Source organism: Populus nigra, chromosome 19 (assembly GCF_951802175.1).
Source record: "Populus nigra chromosome 19, ddPopNigr1.1, whole genome shotgun sequence".
Taxonomy (NCBI): Eukaryota; Viridiplantae; Streptophyta; class Magnoliopsida; order Malpighiales; family Salicaceae; genus Populus; species Populus nigra.
Genome location: NC_084870.1, coordinates 8,911,193 through 8,930,292, shown reverse-complemented (window position 1 = coordinate 8,930,292; position 19,100 = coordinate 8,911,193). Strand labels below are relative to the sequence as shown.

Genomic DNA, 19,100 nt, shown 5'->3' with positions numbered 1-19,100 from the left:
GATTTGTTAACACCTTAAAAAGAAAACAAATAAAAGATATCAGAAAAAAAATAGGAGAACAACGGAGATGAAAGGGCAGCTACATTACCGACGACAGCTAGGTGTTTTTTTTTCCCTCGTTTTCAAGATTAGGGCTGCTACTTCTTGCTTAGTTTGCAATGTTATTGACAAAAATGGCACAATGTAACTGATATGTAAAGCGTCAGATAGTGTTTCTGATACTTAATCTTTATCTCTGCAATGCAGGGCAGGGATTATATACAAGGAAAGGAAAAGCTATATATGAAGTAACATACAATGTAAATGGCATGGCTACTGATATATATGCTAATACATAATGGAGGAATAATATTCTACTTGATCTTCTGCAGGAAAAATAGCATCCCGTATCTTCCCTTACAGGTAGCAGATTTTCTTTCCTTCAACAGTTATCTTTGCATCCATCCTGATCGGAGGTCAGAAAGGGGCTTAATTAGCTTGCGATATTATCTTTGAGCAGCCAAAATGGTTGTCCAATACAGATATCTGAGAACCATAGTTATATAAATTTCATGATTAATGGACATCAATGCTTATGATTAAAGACTTGTACTCTTTGTCGCACCCGACATCGCGGCGGCCCTAAAAATAATTTCTAAATTATGGAAAAAGAACAGATTTCTGGCATCTGGTTCTTTAAGGGGAAAAGATCTGTTTTGTTTGGGGAGTCGCCACCTAGTATTATGGTCACTAGGAACCCTAACTGGTCATCAGAGATTCTATGGCTCGGGACTGATTACGTAAAAGGGAAGATATTATCACCTCTTAAACGTTCTGCCTGAGTCAGACTGCATTGCTGATTTTGTCTTAAATTGCTAAATGTTTTATTGGTTTATGTTTTGATGATTTATTCACAATATTCCTGACTCTGGCGTTAGTGAATATTTGACTACGGATAATTCCAACTCTGGCGTTGGTAACTATTACGTGGCTATAAAAATAAATTTGGATTAATATATTTTTTATTCATGACCCTAATGCTAGTGAATAAGCAAATAAATTAAATTCATTTTATTACTATTACGTGGCCACACATTTTTTATTTTATGTAAAATAAAAAAACAAATAAAAAAACAAATAAATCAAAATAAATAAAATTAAATCAGTTTTTTTTATTCCTGACTCTGGCGTTAGTGAATAAATAAATAAATTTATTTTTCATACATGCACATATATTTTTTCTTGCTAAATAAAATAAAATATAGCGAATAAAAATAATATAAACTTTAACCAATATTTTACTCCCGACTCTGGCGTTGGTGAATAAACCGGTAAATTTATATTATTTTTATTCATGCATACATATATTTTTCTATTTCTCCTATCTTTTTATTTTTTTTATTTTTTTCTATTTTTTTTATTTTTTATTATTTTGGGGCTGGGCCCAGCTCAGCCCATGTGGCTGGGCTGGACCCAGCAGGCCTAGCCGGGTCACAGGCTTGACCCGGCTGGCCATTTTTTACCAGCAGGCGTGTAATTAAAATGCAAGGAGGGAAAGCGCGACTTACCTGGTGCTGGAAATGGCGATCCGGATTTTTTTTAGTCTTTCTTGGTCGTCTATCCTTGCCTCAAGATCCCTGTGTTCGTTCGTTTCCCTTCTGTCGGTGTATTCCTTCTGTCAGCTGCTTGTTCCTCTCTCCTTTTTAGCTTCTTCCTTTGGTTTTGGAAGCTGGTGCTGGAGAAGAGGCAGTCGGTGGTGATGCTGGTCCTCTCTTCGTTTTTTTTAAGCTTCTTCCTTTGGTTTTGTTTGCGTTTTTCTTCTCTGGTTTTTCGTCTGCTCACTATGTTTGCGTTCGGAAGATGAAGGCGAAGCTGGGGTACGTTGGCTTTTTGTTCTCTTCCCCTGTTTCTGTCTCTGTCTCCTTCCCCTGGCTTTTCTTCGTGTATTCTCTGCTTTGGTTTTTCAGCAGTTTTTTTCGGCCTCTCCCTGGTTTTTTCGTGTCTGGGCTTAGCTTCCCCCCCTGTCTACTGGGTTTTTCTTCTCTCTTTTTGTTCAGTTCCCTTCCCCAGTTTTTTCCTTTTTTTTCCTCTCTGTTTTTTTTTCACCCCTTGCGAGTTTGCCTTTGCCCAGCTTTTATAAGGCCAGAGATCGATTAGCGGTAACGGTCGCCTCCTAAATGCCATGTAATTGGCCGCCTTCCATGATCAAACGTAAGCGTTGCTGCCAACGGATGAAACGTCTCTGCCTTAATGGCGGAGCCGTTGCAGAGCAAGAAGACGGTGAACAGTCGCTGCAATACGACTCCGTTTTCCAGTTCTAAAGGCTGCTTTCAATTTGGTCCTTGTAATTCTTGTAATTTTGCAATCAAGCACCTGGTTAAAATGTAATTGGATCCTTGCATTTCCGTGCTATTTTCAAGCTAGTCCTTGGATTTTAATTTTTTTCAATTTGGACCCTAATTAAACCCTAAACTTTGAAATTTCATCAATTAAGTCCCTGATTTCATTAATTTAATTAAATCCAAAGTCCAATTAAGTCTAAAACTTATCAATTCTCCAATTAAACCCTTGATTGGATGAATTAAATTAATTTCAAGCTTAATTGGGTCTCAAAACTTATCAATTCTCCAATTAAACTCTTAATTGGATGAATTAAATTAATTTCAAGCTTAATTAAGTCTCAAAACTTATCAATTCTCCAATTAAACTCTTAATTGGATTAATTAAATTAATTCCAAGCTTAATTGGATTAATTCCAAAGTTTAATTAAACCCCAAAACTTCCAATCATTTTGTCCTTAACTCAAATTTTAATTCATTCTTCATTTACTTGTTTTTCCAACATTATTTTTTTCATCATTTTTTCTTTTTAATAAATAAAATAATAATAATAATAATTAAAATAAAATAGTCAAAAATTAGGTTATGACACTCTTAATGATAACAAGACAAAAATTTCGTTAGGGACGCTCGTCCAATCTTTTATATGCTCGCACGGGGAGGCCATGAGGGTTTTTTTTTTTTAAAAAAAAAAATTAAGAAGAAGCACCAAACTTTCAGTACCTTACGGCATCCACTAGTCACCAGCGAATAGAAAATCTCAATACTTTATCATAGCCTAAATATATATATAAAACAGAAATCATCACAGCCAACATTTGTTTTTTTTTTTTAACATTAGTTTAGATATAAAATAGGAATTATCACGACCAGTATAAAAATAAAAAAAAGAAATAAAAAAACTTAATAAGAGGCTACACATGCGTCTATTTTAAGTAATTAAGGGATAATTACTAAGAATATGCTAATAACATTGCAAGTTGTTTTATCTGTCTTTAATTAACAATTCATAATTCCTTTTATTTCATGCAATTTATCCCTTTTATTTTAGGGCTTCCATCCATTATTATTGAAGAGTGGAGATATTTCTATTGGGATTCTTGACTTGCATTAATTACTCTTGCCCTTTTACGCGCAAAACTTCAAGGATAGAATATGTAAGTAGTGCTAGCTAATATATATATATATATATATATATATTCCCTCCTCATTAGTTTTAATGGGAGCTGTCGTTTTCTCCATTAATAAATATCATGTTTGATTACTATTTTGCACGTATTTCGTGATTATATTATTTTAATTAATAGTTTTCTTTTGGTGGCGTTTCTCCCCGAATTAAAATTTGTGCACAGATGACAACTCTTACTTCCAGGGAGGTTCCTGTATGAAAGAATATTAATTCATGGAATTTAATATTAATATATCAGAAGAAATATAAAAGAGGGTATTGTCTCTAGTGAGATTTCCTTTTTGGGGAAGGAATTTCATTGCCGTCAATCATTTTTCCTCTTCTAGGTCATCGTAGCATAGGAAAGGCACCAATGATTATGGCCAAACTCCAGACTCTTAAAATAATAATTACTAAATAATGTTCACCTAATATTGTGTTTTTATGCACCATTTTTAACGTAAACAGTTTTTTCTCAATTATACATAATGTGAATATAAATTAAAAAAACATGCATGAAAAAAAAATTTATAAATTATTTTTAATACTAAATCTTGCCTCTTTTTTTTCCCCTAACTATTAACAGTATTTTTTTCATAAAGAGTAAAGAATAACACAAGTAAATAGCAAAAAACAAATTATAAGTGATTAACTAAGAGCTCAATTTAATAATTTATTTTATATTATTTAAGGTTTTATATTGTATACAAACAAGTAAGTAATTAGAAAACAGGGCTGATCTATATTTTAATAATTCTCCTTTTGAAAATATTACTGATTAATATTGATCTTTTTCTTAAACTGAAGGGGATTTAATTTATTTATTAGTATTTGTAGTTTCACAAAGGTTGGCAGATCTGCGACCGATGGTTGGGTGATCATTTCATTCCTAAATTTTGGAAATAAATACATTTTAATTCTAAAATTATTAAAATTATTAATTGTACCCTTCAATCTAAATTCTATTTTTTTAGAATACATATTTTGCACCTTAAAATAATTTATTTTCGTATTAGCCCCAACTCTTAATTCTCAATCGTAAATTTCTGGTTTTACCCCCACCTTACAATCCTTCCATGCACCTGTGATCCATTGTAATCTTTATACTATTTTTTATTTATCGGTTGTACCTAAACCTTGAATTAGTATTGAAAAGAATTTATTAAATTTATTTGAATACATCATGTTAAAGAAGGTGGTGCACTTTTAAGATGATTCTAAAGAAATTTAGTCTCCAACATTAATGTACAAATAGTCAAAGAACCATCTCACCTAAAAATTTAAGTTGTTAATTAAATGATATAAGTGAGGTCGTTTGAACTTGAAACTTGTACATAATTATATTGAATTAATTCAACTTAATAGTTTAAATTGTTATTAGATGAGGTCACAAGATATAATTTATAAAATTTGCTAACACATTTTATCAAGTGAAAGTTTTTTAAGGTTTGAAACTTGTATAGATTCACGTTATCTTATGCTTAATTTTTATCAAATAGAATAAAAAATAGTGAGACTTGAACTCACGTAACCGCTTTGTCGATAAGGCTCAAATACCATATCGAAAAACTATCTCAACTCAAAACCTTAAATTATTAAGTGAGATTTATATAATTTATTATACTGCATTTTCCCTCTAATTTAATTTAATTGTAAAATAAAAAAGTAACCAAACGAGGTTGAGATTATGAATTCATGATAGAAATCGCGAAGTGCCTCTTCATGGGGGTTCTTTTAATTGCCCGCGGAGGTCGTGCACCAGCTGCTGACCACCAAATAAGGCCACTTATCATACATCTATTTTTTTGTTTTGTTTTCAAGGGTTCCACTGATCGTAATAATTGAGAAGAGGAGTAGTATTTTCTTTGGGATTCTTGACTTGTATAGTTGTATTACACTCAACGCGCAAAACATATATATATATATATATATATATATATATATATATATATATATATATATATAGATGCCAAAATATGCAACACTACTCGTTAATAAATTAATTATTTTTTTTTTTGATTATCGTGGGTGTCCGGGCCAGCTTGCGCGTACCTCGACTAATCCCACGGGCCCTGAAGTTAACGACCATGTAAGCCTCCAGTGGCCATCATATGAGCAGCCATAGGGTTTGAACCTGAGACCTAAGAGGGAGCAAACCCCTTAGTCCCAAGCTCTTACCACTAGGCCACCACCTAGATGATTGTTAATAAATTAATTATTGATAGTATTAATGGGAGCTGTCGTTTTCCCCATCAATAAACAGCATGTGGATTTATCACAACTTGATTTGATTGTTAATTTGCACGTAAGGCCGGTTTTTTCTACAATGATTTGGCGTATCAAGAGATTATTTCTTTTCATGCATGCTTGCTACCTTTATGATCGGTACAGTAAAATTGTGAGAATATTGCTGTAAGATATTGTCAGATCACGAGCAACTTTTTTTCGTGAATGCATTCATCAAAAGTATCAATAATTTATATAAAATTCAATTGAAATATATATATATATATATATATATATATATATATATATATTGAAGTCGCATCACTAACAAAATCAATGCCCCACAAAAAATAATTACTGAATTCGTTTAGCATTGAAAACCCTAGCTAGCTACTTGATTTCAATCCTCTCAGACGTCTGTCCGTCGAAATCATCTCTATACTTGGGAGTGAAGTCTTTCTGTTACTCATTTTAACAAGAATGTTTGTCTTACACGCAGAAGTTGCTTGCATTAATTTCACTTTATAACTCCTCTGAAGCTAAAGACACTTCAAATTTATTATTGGATTCTTCCCTTAGTTAGGAGGAAAATAATAATAAAAAAAAACTACATTAATTGCATACTTAATACTTTGTATATATGTTGTATATATACACTATACCACAGTACTATCAACGCAAGGCATTATACTAACCAAAGCATAAACGTGTCTCATCCTCGGAGGCAACGTTATTATTTGATATTTTCCCTCTAATTTAATGGTAAATTAGAGAAATATTTAACCAACGATCGAGGGCGAGGGATTATGAATAGAATGATTGAAATCTGGATGTGTCTCTTCATGGGGTTCTTTTAATTGCAAGGGGTCATGCACCATATGCCAGCCAACAAGAAATGCTGCACTCTATCTCATTCTGAAGGGGTCGTGCAGGCCAGCTAAGAATCAAGAAACCAAGATTTTAAACGTTTACACCCCTCTTTCTATATTAGAAACAGCAATTTTAAATGTAATATTCTCATTCTGCTGTGTAGAACAACATCGGTTTTACAAGAGTTTTTCCAATTATCTTTGCAATGCAAAGATTTTATTCCTGTACAATTAATACTTCAGCAAAACAAGGTAACATCACCCCTACAAGAGATCGTGCAATGGCCGGCGCCAAATTTTAAAAATGTGGAGTAAGTAATATGAAAATACTCATCGAAGTTTCCTCTGAGCTTTCTTTTGAGAATGCTTGATTTACGCGTTCCATAAAGCGTAAGGATCGCCGGATTCTGAGGTAGCTCTAGGACTTTGGGATATGGCATTAAGGTCGACCTTGGTTTTTCTTCATTACTCACACGGTGATCATTAGTTCAAAGTGAAACGTATTCACTACAATATTATAATATAGTAACGTTTTATAGGTCTTTGTAGAAATATGGAAATTTTTTGGGTTTCGTTCCCAATCTTTGTTAATGTTATTTTCTTATCTCGCAGCTCATGATGGGGTGTGGACTCTCGTTATTTTTTTTCTTACACAACATGGCTCTGCAATCTGCAGAATGTGCTTATAATTAGAAGTAATTTTCTACTTTGGAAATTACAAACGGGATGCTAGCATTAATGTCTTTGACTTGGAAACCATGCAAAACCTTACAGGTTAAGAATCAGTTCGCTGCTTTGAATGCCGGAATTCGTTACTCTATACTGACCTAGCTAGAAGACTTGAGCAAATTCAAAGCACCCAACTTAACACAAAAAATACAGAAGGTTAAAATTGATTAATACCAGTACCATGTTACATTCAGAAGGATCGATCAACAACATCATGTATATATATTGCCTTAAGTACGTAGTATATCGACGTCCTAAGTTGATATCGCATGATGTAAAGTTAGAACATTTAAACAAGCCCCATAGAAATGAAATGATCAAGGAAATCTTGTTTGCATTTGTTGAGAGACTGATGTCATGTTTAAGAGTTGATTAAGATTGGGTTCTTACTAGAGAGAAACAGATTCTAATTAAGTTCAGGAACACTTGGTAGCTAGATTAATGGAGGAGACAGAGAATCCTTTAAACCGATATATTGTCTGGTTCCAAGTAGTTTTGATCAGAATGTTAAGTCTCATCCCTCCACGACATTTAGCCGTCCTTTATCCATGTCCTTTTCATCCTCTTTAACAAAATTCTTTTTGTATTATCATATTCAACAAGAACCTCCCACGTCTATCTATTGCCAGGTGTGATTCTCTTTATTCATCCTCTACCAAATCTCACTTTTTCTCAACCTGCATCCTAAAATAATTATACAGTTATCCTAAACAGAAACACAGTTAAGTCCCTTAAATAACTTTTTAAGGCTTACAATCATTCTCTTCATGTGTCTTTTAAGTTTAAGATTAGGGTGTTAATGAAGGGTTGCTGAATATTTTAGTTCCATCATTGCTTGATTTAGGTCCTACAGATGAGTTGTACTTGGGCCCCATTACGGACTGGTCCCAATTGGTTACAGAGAATTGAGACCCTTTCATATACTAATAATTTATAATAATGAATTCAGATATGGTTACACAAGTGAAGTCAATGTATGTCTCAACATTCTTCATTGCTGCTAGGTATAAATATGCCATCTTAATCTTGTTTCCTTTCAAGCACCGTGCTAATCTAGCTTCTAACAGTTCAGTCAAAAACACAAAAGACCCTTTCTCTATTAGGCTACCAAAAAAAAAACAAGAAAAAGAGATGGAGTCTATTGGATCTTTGGCAGAGGGAGAGTGGAGTTCTCTTGGTGGAATGTACACTAGTGAGGAGGCTGATTTCATGGCACAGTTGCTTGGTAATTGTCCTTCTAAACAGTTTGATTCAAGTTCAAACTTTGGAGTTCCATCTAGTTTCTGGCCTAACCACGAACCAACAACGGACATGGAAGGGGCTAATGAATGTTCATTTTATTCTTTGGATTTTGCTAATATTAATTTGCACCATTTTTCACAAGGGAGTAGTAGTTATAGTGGTGGTAGTGGCATTCTTTTTCCCAACACAAGCCAAGATAGCTACTACATGAGTGATTCTCATCCAATTTTGGCTAACAATAATAGCTCAATGTCAATGGATTTTTGCATGGGAGACTCATATCTCGTTGAAGGCGATGACTGCTCAAACCAAGAAGTGAGCAATAGCAATGAGGAGCCTGGTGGAAACCAGACTGTAGCTGCTCTTCCTGAAAACGATATTCGGGCCAAGAGAGAACCAGAGATGCCAGCTTCTGAACTACCCCTGGAAGACAAAAGCAGCAACCCACCTCAGATTTCTAAGAAAAGATCACGAAATTCAGGAGATGTAAGTACAATAACCAGCATTTACCTTCTTAGAATCTGCTACATTTGCACTGGATGGAGTTCTATTTTCTGCTGTAGAGCATATAGAAAAGGTTTTGGTTTTCAAGGCACAGTCTTATTTTGATTCTAATGATTTAGGCTCAAAAGAACAAGAGGAATGCAAGTTCAAAGAAGAGCCAGAAGGTTGCCTCGACTAGCAACAATGATGAAGGAAGTAATGCTGGCCTTAATGGGCATGCCTCAAGCGGTTGCTGCTCAGAGGATGAATCCAATGCCTCTCATGAGCTCAATAGAGGAGCGAGTTCAAGTTTGAGCTCGAAAGGGACTGCAACTCTCAACTCAAGTGGCAAAACAAGAGCCAGCAGGGGGGCAGCCACTGATCCCCAGAGTCTCTATGCAAGGGTGACTACCCCTTTCAATGCTTTTGCACAGCATTTCATTTACTAGATTTGAAGAAACAGTGGTCGATAAATCTTCCTTTGTGTCTTGCAGAAAAGAAGAGAAAGAATAAATGAGAGGCTGAGAATTCTACAAAACCTTGTCCCCAACGGAACGAAGGTATGAAGTACATCTCACGGCATCATCCCTGTATATTATCAATCCATAAATTTTGTGATCTGCAAAATTCTCAAGATTGGTTTACTGATATGGCAGGTTGACATTAGCACAATGCTTGAAGAAGCTGTCCAGTATGTGAAGTTTTTGCAACTCCAAATTAAGGTCAGAACAAATTAACATCCTTCTTTATAAGAAAAATTATATATCTAATGGTGCTTGTTTTAAATTTGCTGATATTTTGACATGAAACAGATTTTCTGATACATTTTTTTTTTGTCATTTTCTTGTTTTAAATCCTGCAGCTGCTAAGCTCTGAGGACTTGTGGATGTATGCGCCAATCGCTTACAACGGGATGGACATCGGTCTTGATCATCTGAAAGTTACCGCACCATGAAGATAGAAGAAGTTAAGAGGAGGGTGGTGCTTTTGATTATATCTGTTAATAGATGAGATTAAAATAAAGTCATTGCCACTTTGTAATGGTTTTATTCTGTATTGAGTATATATAAGGTCCTCTTATAAAATTAATTCACGAGGAGTGATCGTCGTGAAAAATTCTTTCATGTAGACACCTTGACATGATGGACATTATTCGAGCAGAGTCTATACTTGAATATAAAAGTTCGTTCATAAGAATATACATGAACTTGGTTATCCAACAGTCATTAATTTTCAGTTGGTGGCTTAGCTTTTTATTAATATCTAAACAAACCAAAGAATTTGCTGATCTGTGTTTGCTTATTTGTCAGTACATATGGCTAAATTCAACTGATGTTTTTATCTTCCTTGGAGATGACAAATAAGGATTTTGCATATAATAAAGGAACGTGCATTCTTTTTTATACTACCATAATGAATTTCCTTAGAAAATCTGCAGGAAAGAATATTTTCGGTGGCTAACTGTGTTAAGCTCTCGGCTCAATAGAAGAGGCTCAAGGTGAACAGACCAGAGATTAGGAGCCAGCTCTCTCTTTCAGGGCATGGCAGCACTTCAACAATATAAAAGAAGTGAAACGGATAAAATCCCAATATGAATGCTCCTGGTCATGATCAACTTCAATCAGAAAGACATCTCAAATTCTAAATGCTCCTTTTATTTTCCCCTTTCTCCCCTCTCCCCTCGCTAGAAATTATTCTCACCTTAGCTTTTGTTTGATTTAACGTAGCAGCTAAAGAAGCGGCTTGCCATATGATCCTTCTGTCAAATTCACGGGTTCGTTGACAGATTAATTTTGTTTTTCGGAAAAATATGAGTAGCTTGATTATGAGATTTGTCTATATAAACTGCAAGTGAATTTTGATATAGTACCCACAACAAAGTCCAGGGCCTAACAGCTACCACTTTCTGGCCAAAAATTAAGATGCTGGTGGCCAGACCAGGCACTGCCCGTTGGGGCTTCCAACGAACAGACAAGGAGAAGTCCTACTACACATCATTGAACATTGATCATCCACATCACATAGAAATAACAAGCCACCGGATATTGTTCATGGTTTCTTCTCACGTAAGTAACACATAATTTCGTAAATGCAACGTGCCATTTGCGTGACTGAAAGTAAAAAGGGAAGGGAAGTAGAAAAGATAACGAGCAGATACACATCAAGTGGCAATAGCAGTTTCACCTGGCAGCCGCATTGGAACAAGGCAACAGTATTTCCAACATAAATTTGATCGTCCGTGCAAATGAAAGCGTCAAAGCTACTTGAATTTAAATAAATATAACGGCAAAAAAGGTCAGCCTGTCTAAAGGGGGGGGACCAGTTACAGGGTAATCATAAATTATGTAAAAATCACGGGGCGGGAACGAAAATTCTTGGACATTACAGCCAAATCCTTTACTATCTGCCCAAATCCAATCCTTCAAGTGTAAGATTTTACAGTCCTAACAAACGAAGTACAATTTTAATCTGCACTCTTTATTGTCCATGTACATTACAGGTGTAAAATCCACGCTGAAAACCGTTGAAAGGATAAGGGGCAATTGGAGAACCACTTCAACACTGCTGTTACTAGCAACCTTCCAAAGAGGCATGCGCTGTGCCAGAGGACAGTTTTCTTCAAGTCCGCTCGTCATGGACATGATTTGGAACTTCTGCTTGACTGTCCAGAGGCATGTACTGTGCCATGATAGCTCTTATCTCTGAATCCATGTATGACTGCCAAAGCAAAAGAAGAAGAAAAAAGTTAGAGTACGCATATCAAACGCATCGCAAGTACATCGATGAGGTATGCATAGAACTTTTAAGATAACATGTCAAGAGCAATCCAGACTCATATACGTCAACTCTAATTGATCTAGCTGCTTGAGGTTTTCTAACCAAAAGTTAAACCCAAAACCCAGAAGCTTCAGTCTGCCCATAGATTCGATTTGATTGGCTTTGAGCCTTTGAGCATTCAGGCATAGCTAACCCACATGTAGCTATCTATCCCATAGTAATGACAATTTAAACTAAATTTGCCACAAGTGGTTAACATAGTTACCATACCGTGCTTTCCATCATTTCTAAAATGTTCCAAGCTATGCCAACACTGGAAGGAAGTTCTAAAGAAATGAGGTATAGACTGCTTCACAAGAGATCCTAAAAACAGTAGTAGATAGCCCAACTAAAGCAGTGTATTGGAAAGAAACTTTGCACATAATCTTATTCTTCTTCATTTTTGCATAAATAGCTGGTCTAGCCTTCCTGGGGCTTAAAACAACCACCACTAGGTTGCAAGCCCACAATACCACCATTGCTTCAGATAGTGGATCTAAAAAGTTGAATAGAGATTTTTACTATAGAGAGACCACCACTATTCTAAATGTTTGACAGATGTCTGAAGTGTGCAAAAAACAAGGTAAAACTTAACCAAAGGTATGGTTTTAAAAAGGAAAAAATGATGGGCACCACGCTTACCCTTAATCTATATTTGTAGATAAGATAACCTCCACCACCAGCCATCGCCAGGCCTAACAAAATGACCCAAACTGCAGCCCATGCTGATCTCACTTCAGTGCCGCTCTTACCTGATATTGATCATGGGGGGGCATCAAAACAAGGACCACATTATCGCATAAACAAACAAAGGAGGTACAATTTCTAACTCACTTATGCAGGTATCATGGTCTCTGATATACAGAAGATCCCCACTACAAGAGCATTCATAGCTTCCCCAAGTATTTTTGCAACTACATGCAGAGCATTGACAGGCTTTTCTCTCTTTGCACTCATCAACATCTGTACAGTCAAACATAAGTAGAAGAAACAAAATATTAAGCAGCAGCATCGGCAAACATACAGATTTCTCTGGCAGGATTTCAGTTTCAGCTGTAGTCAAGGAGAAAACCCAAAACAATTTTGACTTGGCAAGAGGTGGATACTCAAAATATTGTTATAAGCAAAATCAGTATAATCGGAGCATACTGATGGCCTAAGCACAGATAAATTTTAGAAATTAAAACATTTGATTTATCCCATAAAGGCTATTTATAAGCATGACCCCACCGCTTGGGGTAGCACAGATGTACTAAATTGAATGCAAGGGATTTTGACAACTGCAGATTAGATTTGACCTGCGTGGAATTGTGCCTGAGAAATCATGCATGAATCAACAATAACCAACTCACTAGGGCAAGTACTAGGTGCACCTGGATAACCAATAACCAAGTAGTACCACGAGGGAAGAGAGAAAATGCCTAACATTGGAAGTGGACAGAATGAAATGACAATCTCTAACTTCAAAGCAGTATGAAGAGAGTTAACAAGGATCAATCAAGTGCCTGTTGAAGCAAGGTGGAAGAATTGAGTTTGTCATGTAGCATTTGTGGAGACAAGGGGACAGCCGGAGCTAGTTCTGAATGCGTAAAGTACGACCTTTTGTTGGTAGGGCCTTTATCACAATGGGGGGCAAGGGTGGGGATGAGACAGTGACTTGGTCTTTTTGTATAAGGCTGTATATCCTGAACCTAACAATTATGCTATATTTCTCAACCAAACATGACCTGTTGTTCTGTTTGTGATTTACACCTCAGGCACCATAAAATTCTCAGTAGACTCAATTTGCATGCATGGTCATTAAATTTCCTTTCAAAATGAATCAAGCTCTCCATCCTGATAAAAGCACAATATTAAGGAAGACAATGGAGGAATATCTTACCTACACAACTTTTCACACCATCACCTTTAAATCCTGGAGGACACTGGCATTTACCACCATCAACATCCTGTCCACAGTAAAAATTAGAAACTGGAATGAATAAATTTACTGGATAATAACAAGTTGAGAAACATGATGATCACTAACCAGACAAGCAGAGAAGGTGTGTCCATCCCGAGATCCGTGCCAACAGCCTCCATTGTTTATCTTGCACCTCCCAGATCCACTCACTGCAAAACAATATAGTCACTTTAAAGCATAGCACATTTTAAGATGTTGGCACAAAAGTATAACAAAAATATTAAATTAGAAAATAAGATAAGTTGCCTCTTATGATGTGTGCAAACACATCTAATACTAACATCTGAGAGTCAAACGTCAGGTATGAATCCTCAAAAGGTACAGTTAATATTGGAGCATGATCAACAGAGTAAGATCCACCAAACCTTGGGTCAGAATACACCAACTGTAAAGCTAGATAGCTTAGGAAGTAAATCTATTGCTGTTGAGTCCAGAACCTAGGATCAAATCCTACTTGAGTTATTTGCAAGGGATGGCTAGAACAGCTATTGGAAACCATTCCCTCAACTCACACATTTGATTCCGGTTGACTAGGTTTGGAACTTTCCTGCCCAGTCAACCCACCTTCTACCTGCAAATTCTCATACAACACATGTTGTCTCTCGAGTAAAGGTCAGATTCATGTGCCATCCATGGAACTAAATTTTCTTTATGGCACAATCTTGCAATTATACTGAATATGAATATAATCAGTACTGCAGGTAATTTTTTTCTAATAAAAGCCCACAATTGTCCATAAAATAATTTCTTTCAGACATTTATTTATAATCATCAGCAGTACATCCAAGCTTTGCTGAAATGAATGAACAGCTATATTATTACATTTTTCATAAGTTTCTACTGATTTAAAAAAAGGATAAACTCACCTTCACAGTGGCTGTAACCATCTCCTTTGAACTGCACACCATCTACAAGAGGGCACTCACATACTCTCCCACGAAATGTGTCCTGCATAGATAAAAGCAATTGTCTAAAGGACCTAAAGATATCAAAAGCCAGAGAGTGATGTCTCGCAGCAAGTTTTAATTCATACCCTGCAGGCTGTGATGTTGGCTGTTTTATCTTGCCAGCAACCCCCATTATTGTCCAAGCACTCATTGGTCTCCACATCTGCATCAACAAGATTCCCCGATCATGAACTACTTAAGAGTGCACACAAGTCACCCAAGGCAGCCAGTAGTAGATGTTAGTCTCAGCAAGTCAGGGTATTCAACCAGTGATCTAAAATGTAATCTGGTTTGAGGCCTAGCATGCTTTCAGTGGCCGCTCACAATACCAAGCACTCAAATCCACTTAGTCAGGATTGTCCATCATTTCATCAGATGATGGCCTCAGAACAAAGGGCAATCATGATCAATAGCATAAGAAAACTTACCACCACTCAAACAAACCGCTGGCTCTGTTGTTTCCTCAAAACCAGAGCATATGGCCTTTAGAACAGCACCTTTCTCCAACTTTCCTGTAAGCACAAGTTTTTCAAAAAGAAAAAATAAATAAATACCCAAATGTAACTTTTCATCCAATATACAAGCTGGCAATAGCAGACCTCGATATTGACGATTGTTGACAACAAGGGTGGGCAATATGGTTACATCACCCCTCGATCCTTTTCCAACCTACATGAAAGTCTTTGTCAAGCAGCTATACATGGTTGAACTGATATCAGAGATTACTATGATTGCAGACAAGCACAAGCATCCAAACTTGCAGATTTAAAGTGTTGTGTTAAACTGAAGAATAAGAATAACAGACAATTACCTGGGCATTTTGCTCTTCTTTCAGAACAGGATTGTCAGAGTCAGCATTTGCGTCTCCCATACACTTATCAATCTTCTTAGCATCGAGCCCTGAAGCAATGACAAGTGAACAACATGGAACATTCAACACATTCAAAACTCTTGTTTTTCCCATTTTCTAGTGTGATTGATAGTATACTTGCAATAAGAAGAAGTTATGAAATATTTACCAAGGGATTTGATGACAGCATCAGCACATTCTTTGCTGTACCTTTTCTCTTTCATGGGACATCTGATTTGAAAATCAGTTACATAATTCCACCACACCCAAGGTTTTTTGGTCTCATTTGCAACTTTAAAAACACATAGTTGTCTCAAATTTTCAAGAACAACATCTTTCCCTTCATAACCTGAGCTGAAGTCTTGTTCAGGATCAGGAGCACAATATCTTCCATGATTTATGCACTGTGACTTGCACTGCCTGCTCAAGGTGAATGCTTGCGGACAGTACCAGGTAATGTAGTGGGGTGTAAACTGAGTGTAACCACCTTTCTCAAGTATCTGTGCTGCGCCCCTAAAATCCTTCACAAATTCCATCAACATATCACACTTAACCCCACATTCATCATTGCTGTTGGTCCAAAGCTCATACTCCACACGATCATCCGGGTGTGGAACAGCTTCTCTCCAATCAAGATTCACGTTGACCATATCCCCGTTGCTAAGTGCTTTCTTTAATGTTTCACCAAAACTTTTCTCAATAAGAGCAGACGGTATTGTTATGTTCTCAATGTATTTTGCAGATGAAACATCCTCTTCAGGTGTGTCCATGGTTATTAATGCTTCCTCCATGTCATCCGCAACAAGCACTGCCGAAGCCCCAGCCTTCTGGGCATTCCAGACCTTCAAAGCAAAGAAGCAATCTGAAAAGCAATCACATGAACCAATTATAGATTTAGCATGAGAACTATGTTGGTAATCTCAGAGGAATGTAGTTCAACAGGAGGAAGTCCCAAATCCAACAAAACCCACATCTCAATGAATGCTGATTCCTAAATAGCATATGCAACATAAATTTCAGCAAGTTGATCTGAAACAAACGGAAACCTCCTTGAACCTCTCTATACGTAATAAAAGTAGCTAAAATAAGCAAATGATCCCAATCAAACATGGGGTCAACAGCCTAAAGAAGAAAACCCTCAAATAAACCAAAAACAAAAGGAGGGTAGCTCCCCAACCAATCACAAACGACCCAAAACATCAGAACAGCAGTCAAATTAAGCAATAAATAAATAAGAAAAAAAAAAGACAACTTGATAAAATTAACATAAGGGCACCTCACAATCAACCAAAACCAAACAAAAACACCACAAATCTTACAAAAACCAATCAAATTAAGCTCAAAAACAAAAAGGTGTCTCTCCAATCAAGCAAACCTAGACCAGCCACGCACAAGAAAAAAAAATTGTCCAAAAACATCAAAAGGGTACATACCTCCACGATCCACCAAAACAAAAGTGGGTAAAGCACCAGGCTTCGACTGAAACGAAATCCTAAACTCTTCAAACTCCTTACAACCCTTCTTATTATCTTTTGGATACACAACAGCACCTGCCATACTACCTCCATATTGTGGTATCCCGAAATTCCCAATTGCACTATCATAAGTACCCTTTATTTTATCTGGTGATGTAACCCTCAAGCTGTTTTTTTCAACAACAAATCTAGCTATAGAGCTTGGTACTATCAAAGAAGTAAACAAAAACCCTAAAAAGAGACTCAAAGATAGTCTCTTTAGCACCATTTTTTATTAAAAGGTTGGGAATTTTTTTGTGGGTTTTGCTTGTTTTGATCTATAAATGGAGCTGAGTGAAAGAAGTTTGGGTCTTTGAATGCATACAAAAAACAAATTAAAGTGGGTTTTATTTATTTATTCTTTTGGGTTTTGTAAGAAATGAAAAGGAAATCTAAAAAAGTTTGGGTTGGTTTAATTGTTGGGTTTCTTGTCGACAAAGAGAAAGGAAGAATCATAGAAGTAGTTACTGCTGATGCGTGCGAGTGGGATTTGTTTTGTTTCTTCGTTTTTTGCTGCGTATGTGTTTCGTTTATTAGTATTTGCCGATAACATCAACATCTATGATTTACGATCCCAACTGTGATAAGATATGATGATGTTTTTCATCATCGAATTTTATTAAAAAAAGAAATATAGCCGAAATATAGGTGTGAGATATTTGTGAAATAATTAAATATTTATTTATTTTTTTAGCTCTACCAGTCAAATAATAAATTTGTTCTAATTCATGTGTATCAAAACTTTTTTCGATCGAATATTTGGGAGTTCATTTATATATAGATACTTGATGCGTGTTTTTTTATATGGCATGTTTTTATTTATTCGGTTTGAATTCTATATGGAATATAAGAATTTTACTTATCTAATACATCAATTAACAATCAAGTTTCATTTTTTTTTAATAAAATAAAGATATATTAAAACTATTTTATAGGTAGATTAATATTAAGTTTTTTTCTCTTGAAGATCTTAAAATGCATCCTTTAATATTAAATTAATTGTTATAATTTCCTTTTCGTTTGTTACATGTCATCATTTTTTATTAAAAAAAAACCTCCTTAACTTCCTGCCTATCCGTTAGAATTAACAACCAAGTGTCTTGGTATTTAAGTTAAACAATCAAGAATACAAGATCCAAGTCTCACAGCTAGTATTATCTTTACCACCTTAGTCAACAATTCACGTGGGCAACTAGCGCTCAATTAAGGTTAAAATCTGTTAGGTCTTTTTGGGAGTATAATTATGGTTGTATTTTAAAGAGTTTTTCATGTTAAAATACATTAAAATAATATATTTTTTATATTTTAAAATTATTTTTAAAATCAGTACATCAAAACGTGGTTTAATTGTTGGATTTTAAAATCCATTTTCACATTAATTAATAATCATGATCAATTCACGTGGTTTAATTGTTGGATTTTTTTTTTGTTTTTTTATTAATTATAGGGGTTTGAATTAATTTATATATATTTTGATTAATTTTTTGAGATTTTAAAATTAATAACTATATAAATTTAAAATTAATAATTATGTAAATTTATAATAGCTGTGAGGTTGACCACATTTAAACTGTGTTTTTTTTTAAAAAAAGAAAGTCATATTTTATTTCTACGAGGTGTATTATCACCTTTAAAAAAAATGTTGTTAATTAAATTTGTCCAGCAATAAAAAGAAGAAGGTGGCGTTGAGAATTCCGGGGTTCCAGTGGGTTCAAGACCACTCAATACACGGGTCAATATTACAAGTTGGCCAAATCGGATTGTCTTCCCTGCTGACCAGTCACAAGTTCGGATGACAAAGCACGGCCAATCTTAGAAGGACATGTCATTCCTTGTGACATTTATAATTCTGGGCGGTTGTTTCATCCCCAAGTTCTGGGGAAACCCAACAATTTACAGTATTGGGCTCTTGTGGTGTGGGTAATTACACCATATCTAAACCCTCCTCACGGATTGATGGGGGCTCACCATGGC

At 35.5% G+C, this 19,100-nt stretch overlaps 2 protein-coding genes across 2 annotated transcripts; one reads left to right on the top strand and one right to left on the bottom strand.

The window, feature by feature from the left end:
* The first annotated feature begins 8,362 nt into the window (after nucleotides 1-8,362).
* LOC133679112 (transcription factor bHLH84) lies at nucleotides 8,363-10,257 on the top strand. The gene is made up of 5 exons (XM_062101623.1): nucleotides 8,363-9,038; nucleotides 9,176-9,439; nucleotides 9,530-9,595; nucleotides 9,692-9,757; nucleotides 9,898-10,257. The coding sequence occupies exons 1-5, from the start codon at nucleotides 8,442-8,444 to the stop codon at nucleotides 9,988-9,990; spliced, it is 1,086 nt and encodes a 361-aa protein (XP_061957607.1). The 5' UTR covers nucleotides 8,363-8,441; the 3' UTR covers nucleotides 9,991-10,257.
* Nucleotides 10,258-11,281: 1,024 nt separating this feature from the next.
* Nucleotides 11,282-17,689, bottom strand: LOC133679930 (vacuolar-sorting receptor 3). Its single transcript, XM_062102672.1, has 12 exons — nucleotides 17,046-17,689; nucleotides 15,782-16,474; nucleotides 15,574-15,662; nucleotides 15,362-15,431; nucleotides 15,191-15,274; nucleotides 14,849-14,925; nucleotides 14,682-14,763; nucleotides 13,882-13,964; nucleotides 13,735-13,801; nucleotides 12,687-12,815; nucleotides 12,495-12,604; nucleotides 11,282-11,753 (listed from the first exon to the last, which is right to left on the bottom strand). Exons 1-12 carry the CDS (start codon nucleotides 17,353-17,355, stop codon nucleotides 11,655-11,657), a joined length of 1,893 nt encoding a protein of 630 aa, XP_061958656.1. The 5' UTR covers nucleotides 17,356-17,689; the 3' UTR covers nucleotides 11,282-11,654.
* Nucleotides 17,690-19,100: the final 1,411 nt, after the last annotated feature.

Coding starts and splice junctions, on each gene's coding strand:
- LOC133679112 (XM_062101623.1), top strand. CDS start 8,442: ATGGAGTCTATTGGATCTTTGGCAGAGGGAGAGTGGAGTTCTCTTGGT. Junction 9,039..9,175: donor GATCACGAAATTCAGGAGAT/GTAAGTACAATA, acceptor CTAATGATTTAG/GCTCAAAAGAACAAGAGGAA. Junction 9,596..9,691: donor TTGTCCCCAACGGAACGAAG/GTATGAAGTACA, acceptor CTGATATGGCAG/GTTGACATTAGCACAATGCT.
- LOC133679930 (XM_062102672.1), bottom strand. CDS start 17,355: ATGGTGCTAAAGAGACTATCTTTGAGTCTCTTTTTAGGGTTTTTGTTT. Junction 15,432..15,573: donor AAGAAGAGCAAAATGCCCAG/GTAATTGTCTGT, acceptor ACTTTCATGTAG/GTTGGAAAAGGATCGAGGGG. Junction 15,275..15,361: donor CAACAATCGTCAATATCGAG/GTCTGCTATTGC, acceptor TTGTGCTTACAG/GAAAGTTGGAGAAAGGTGCT.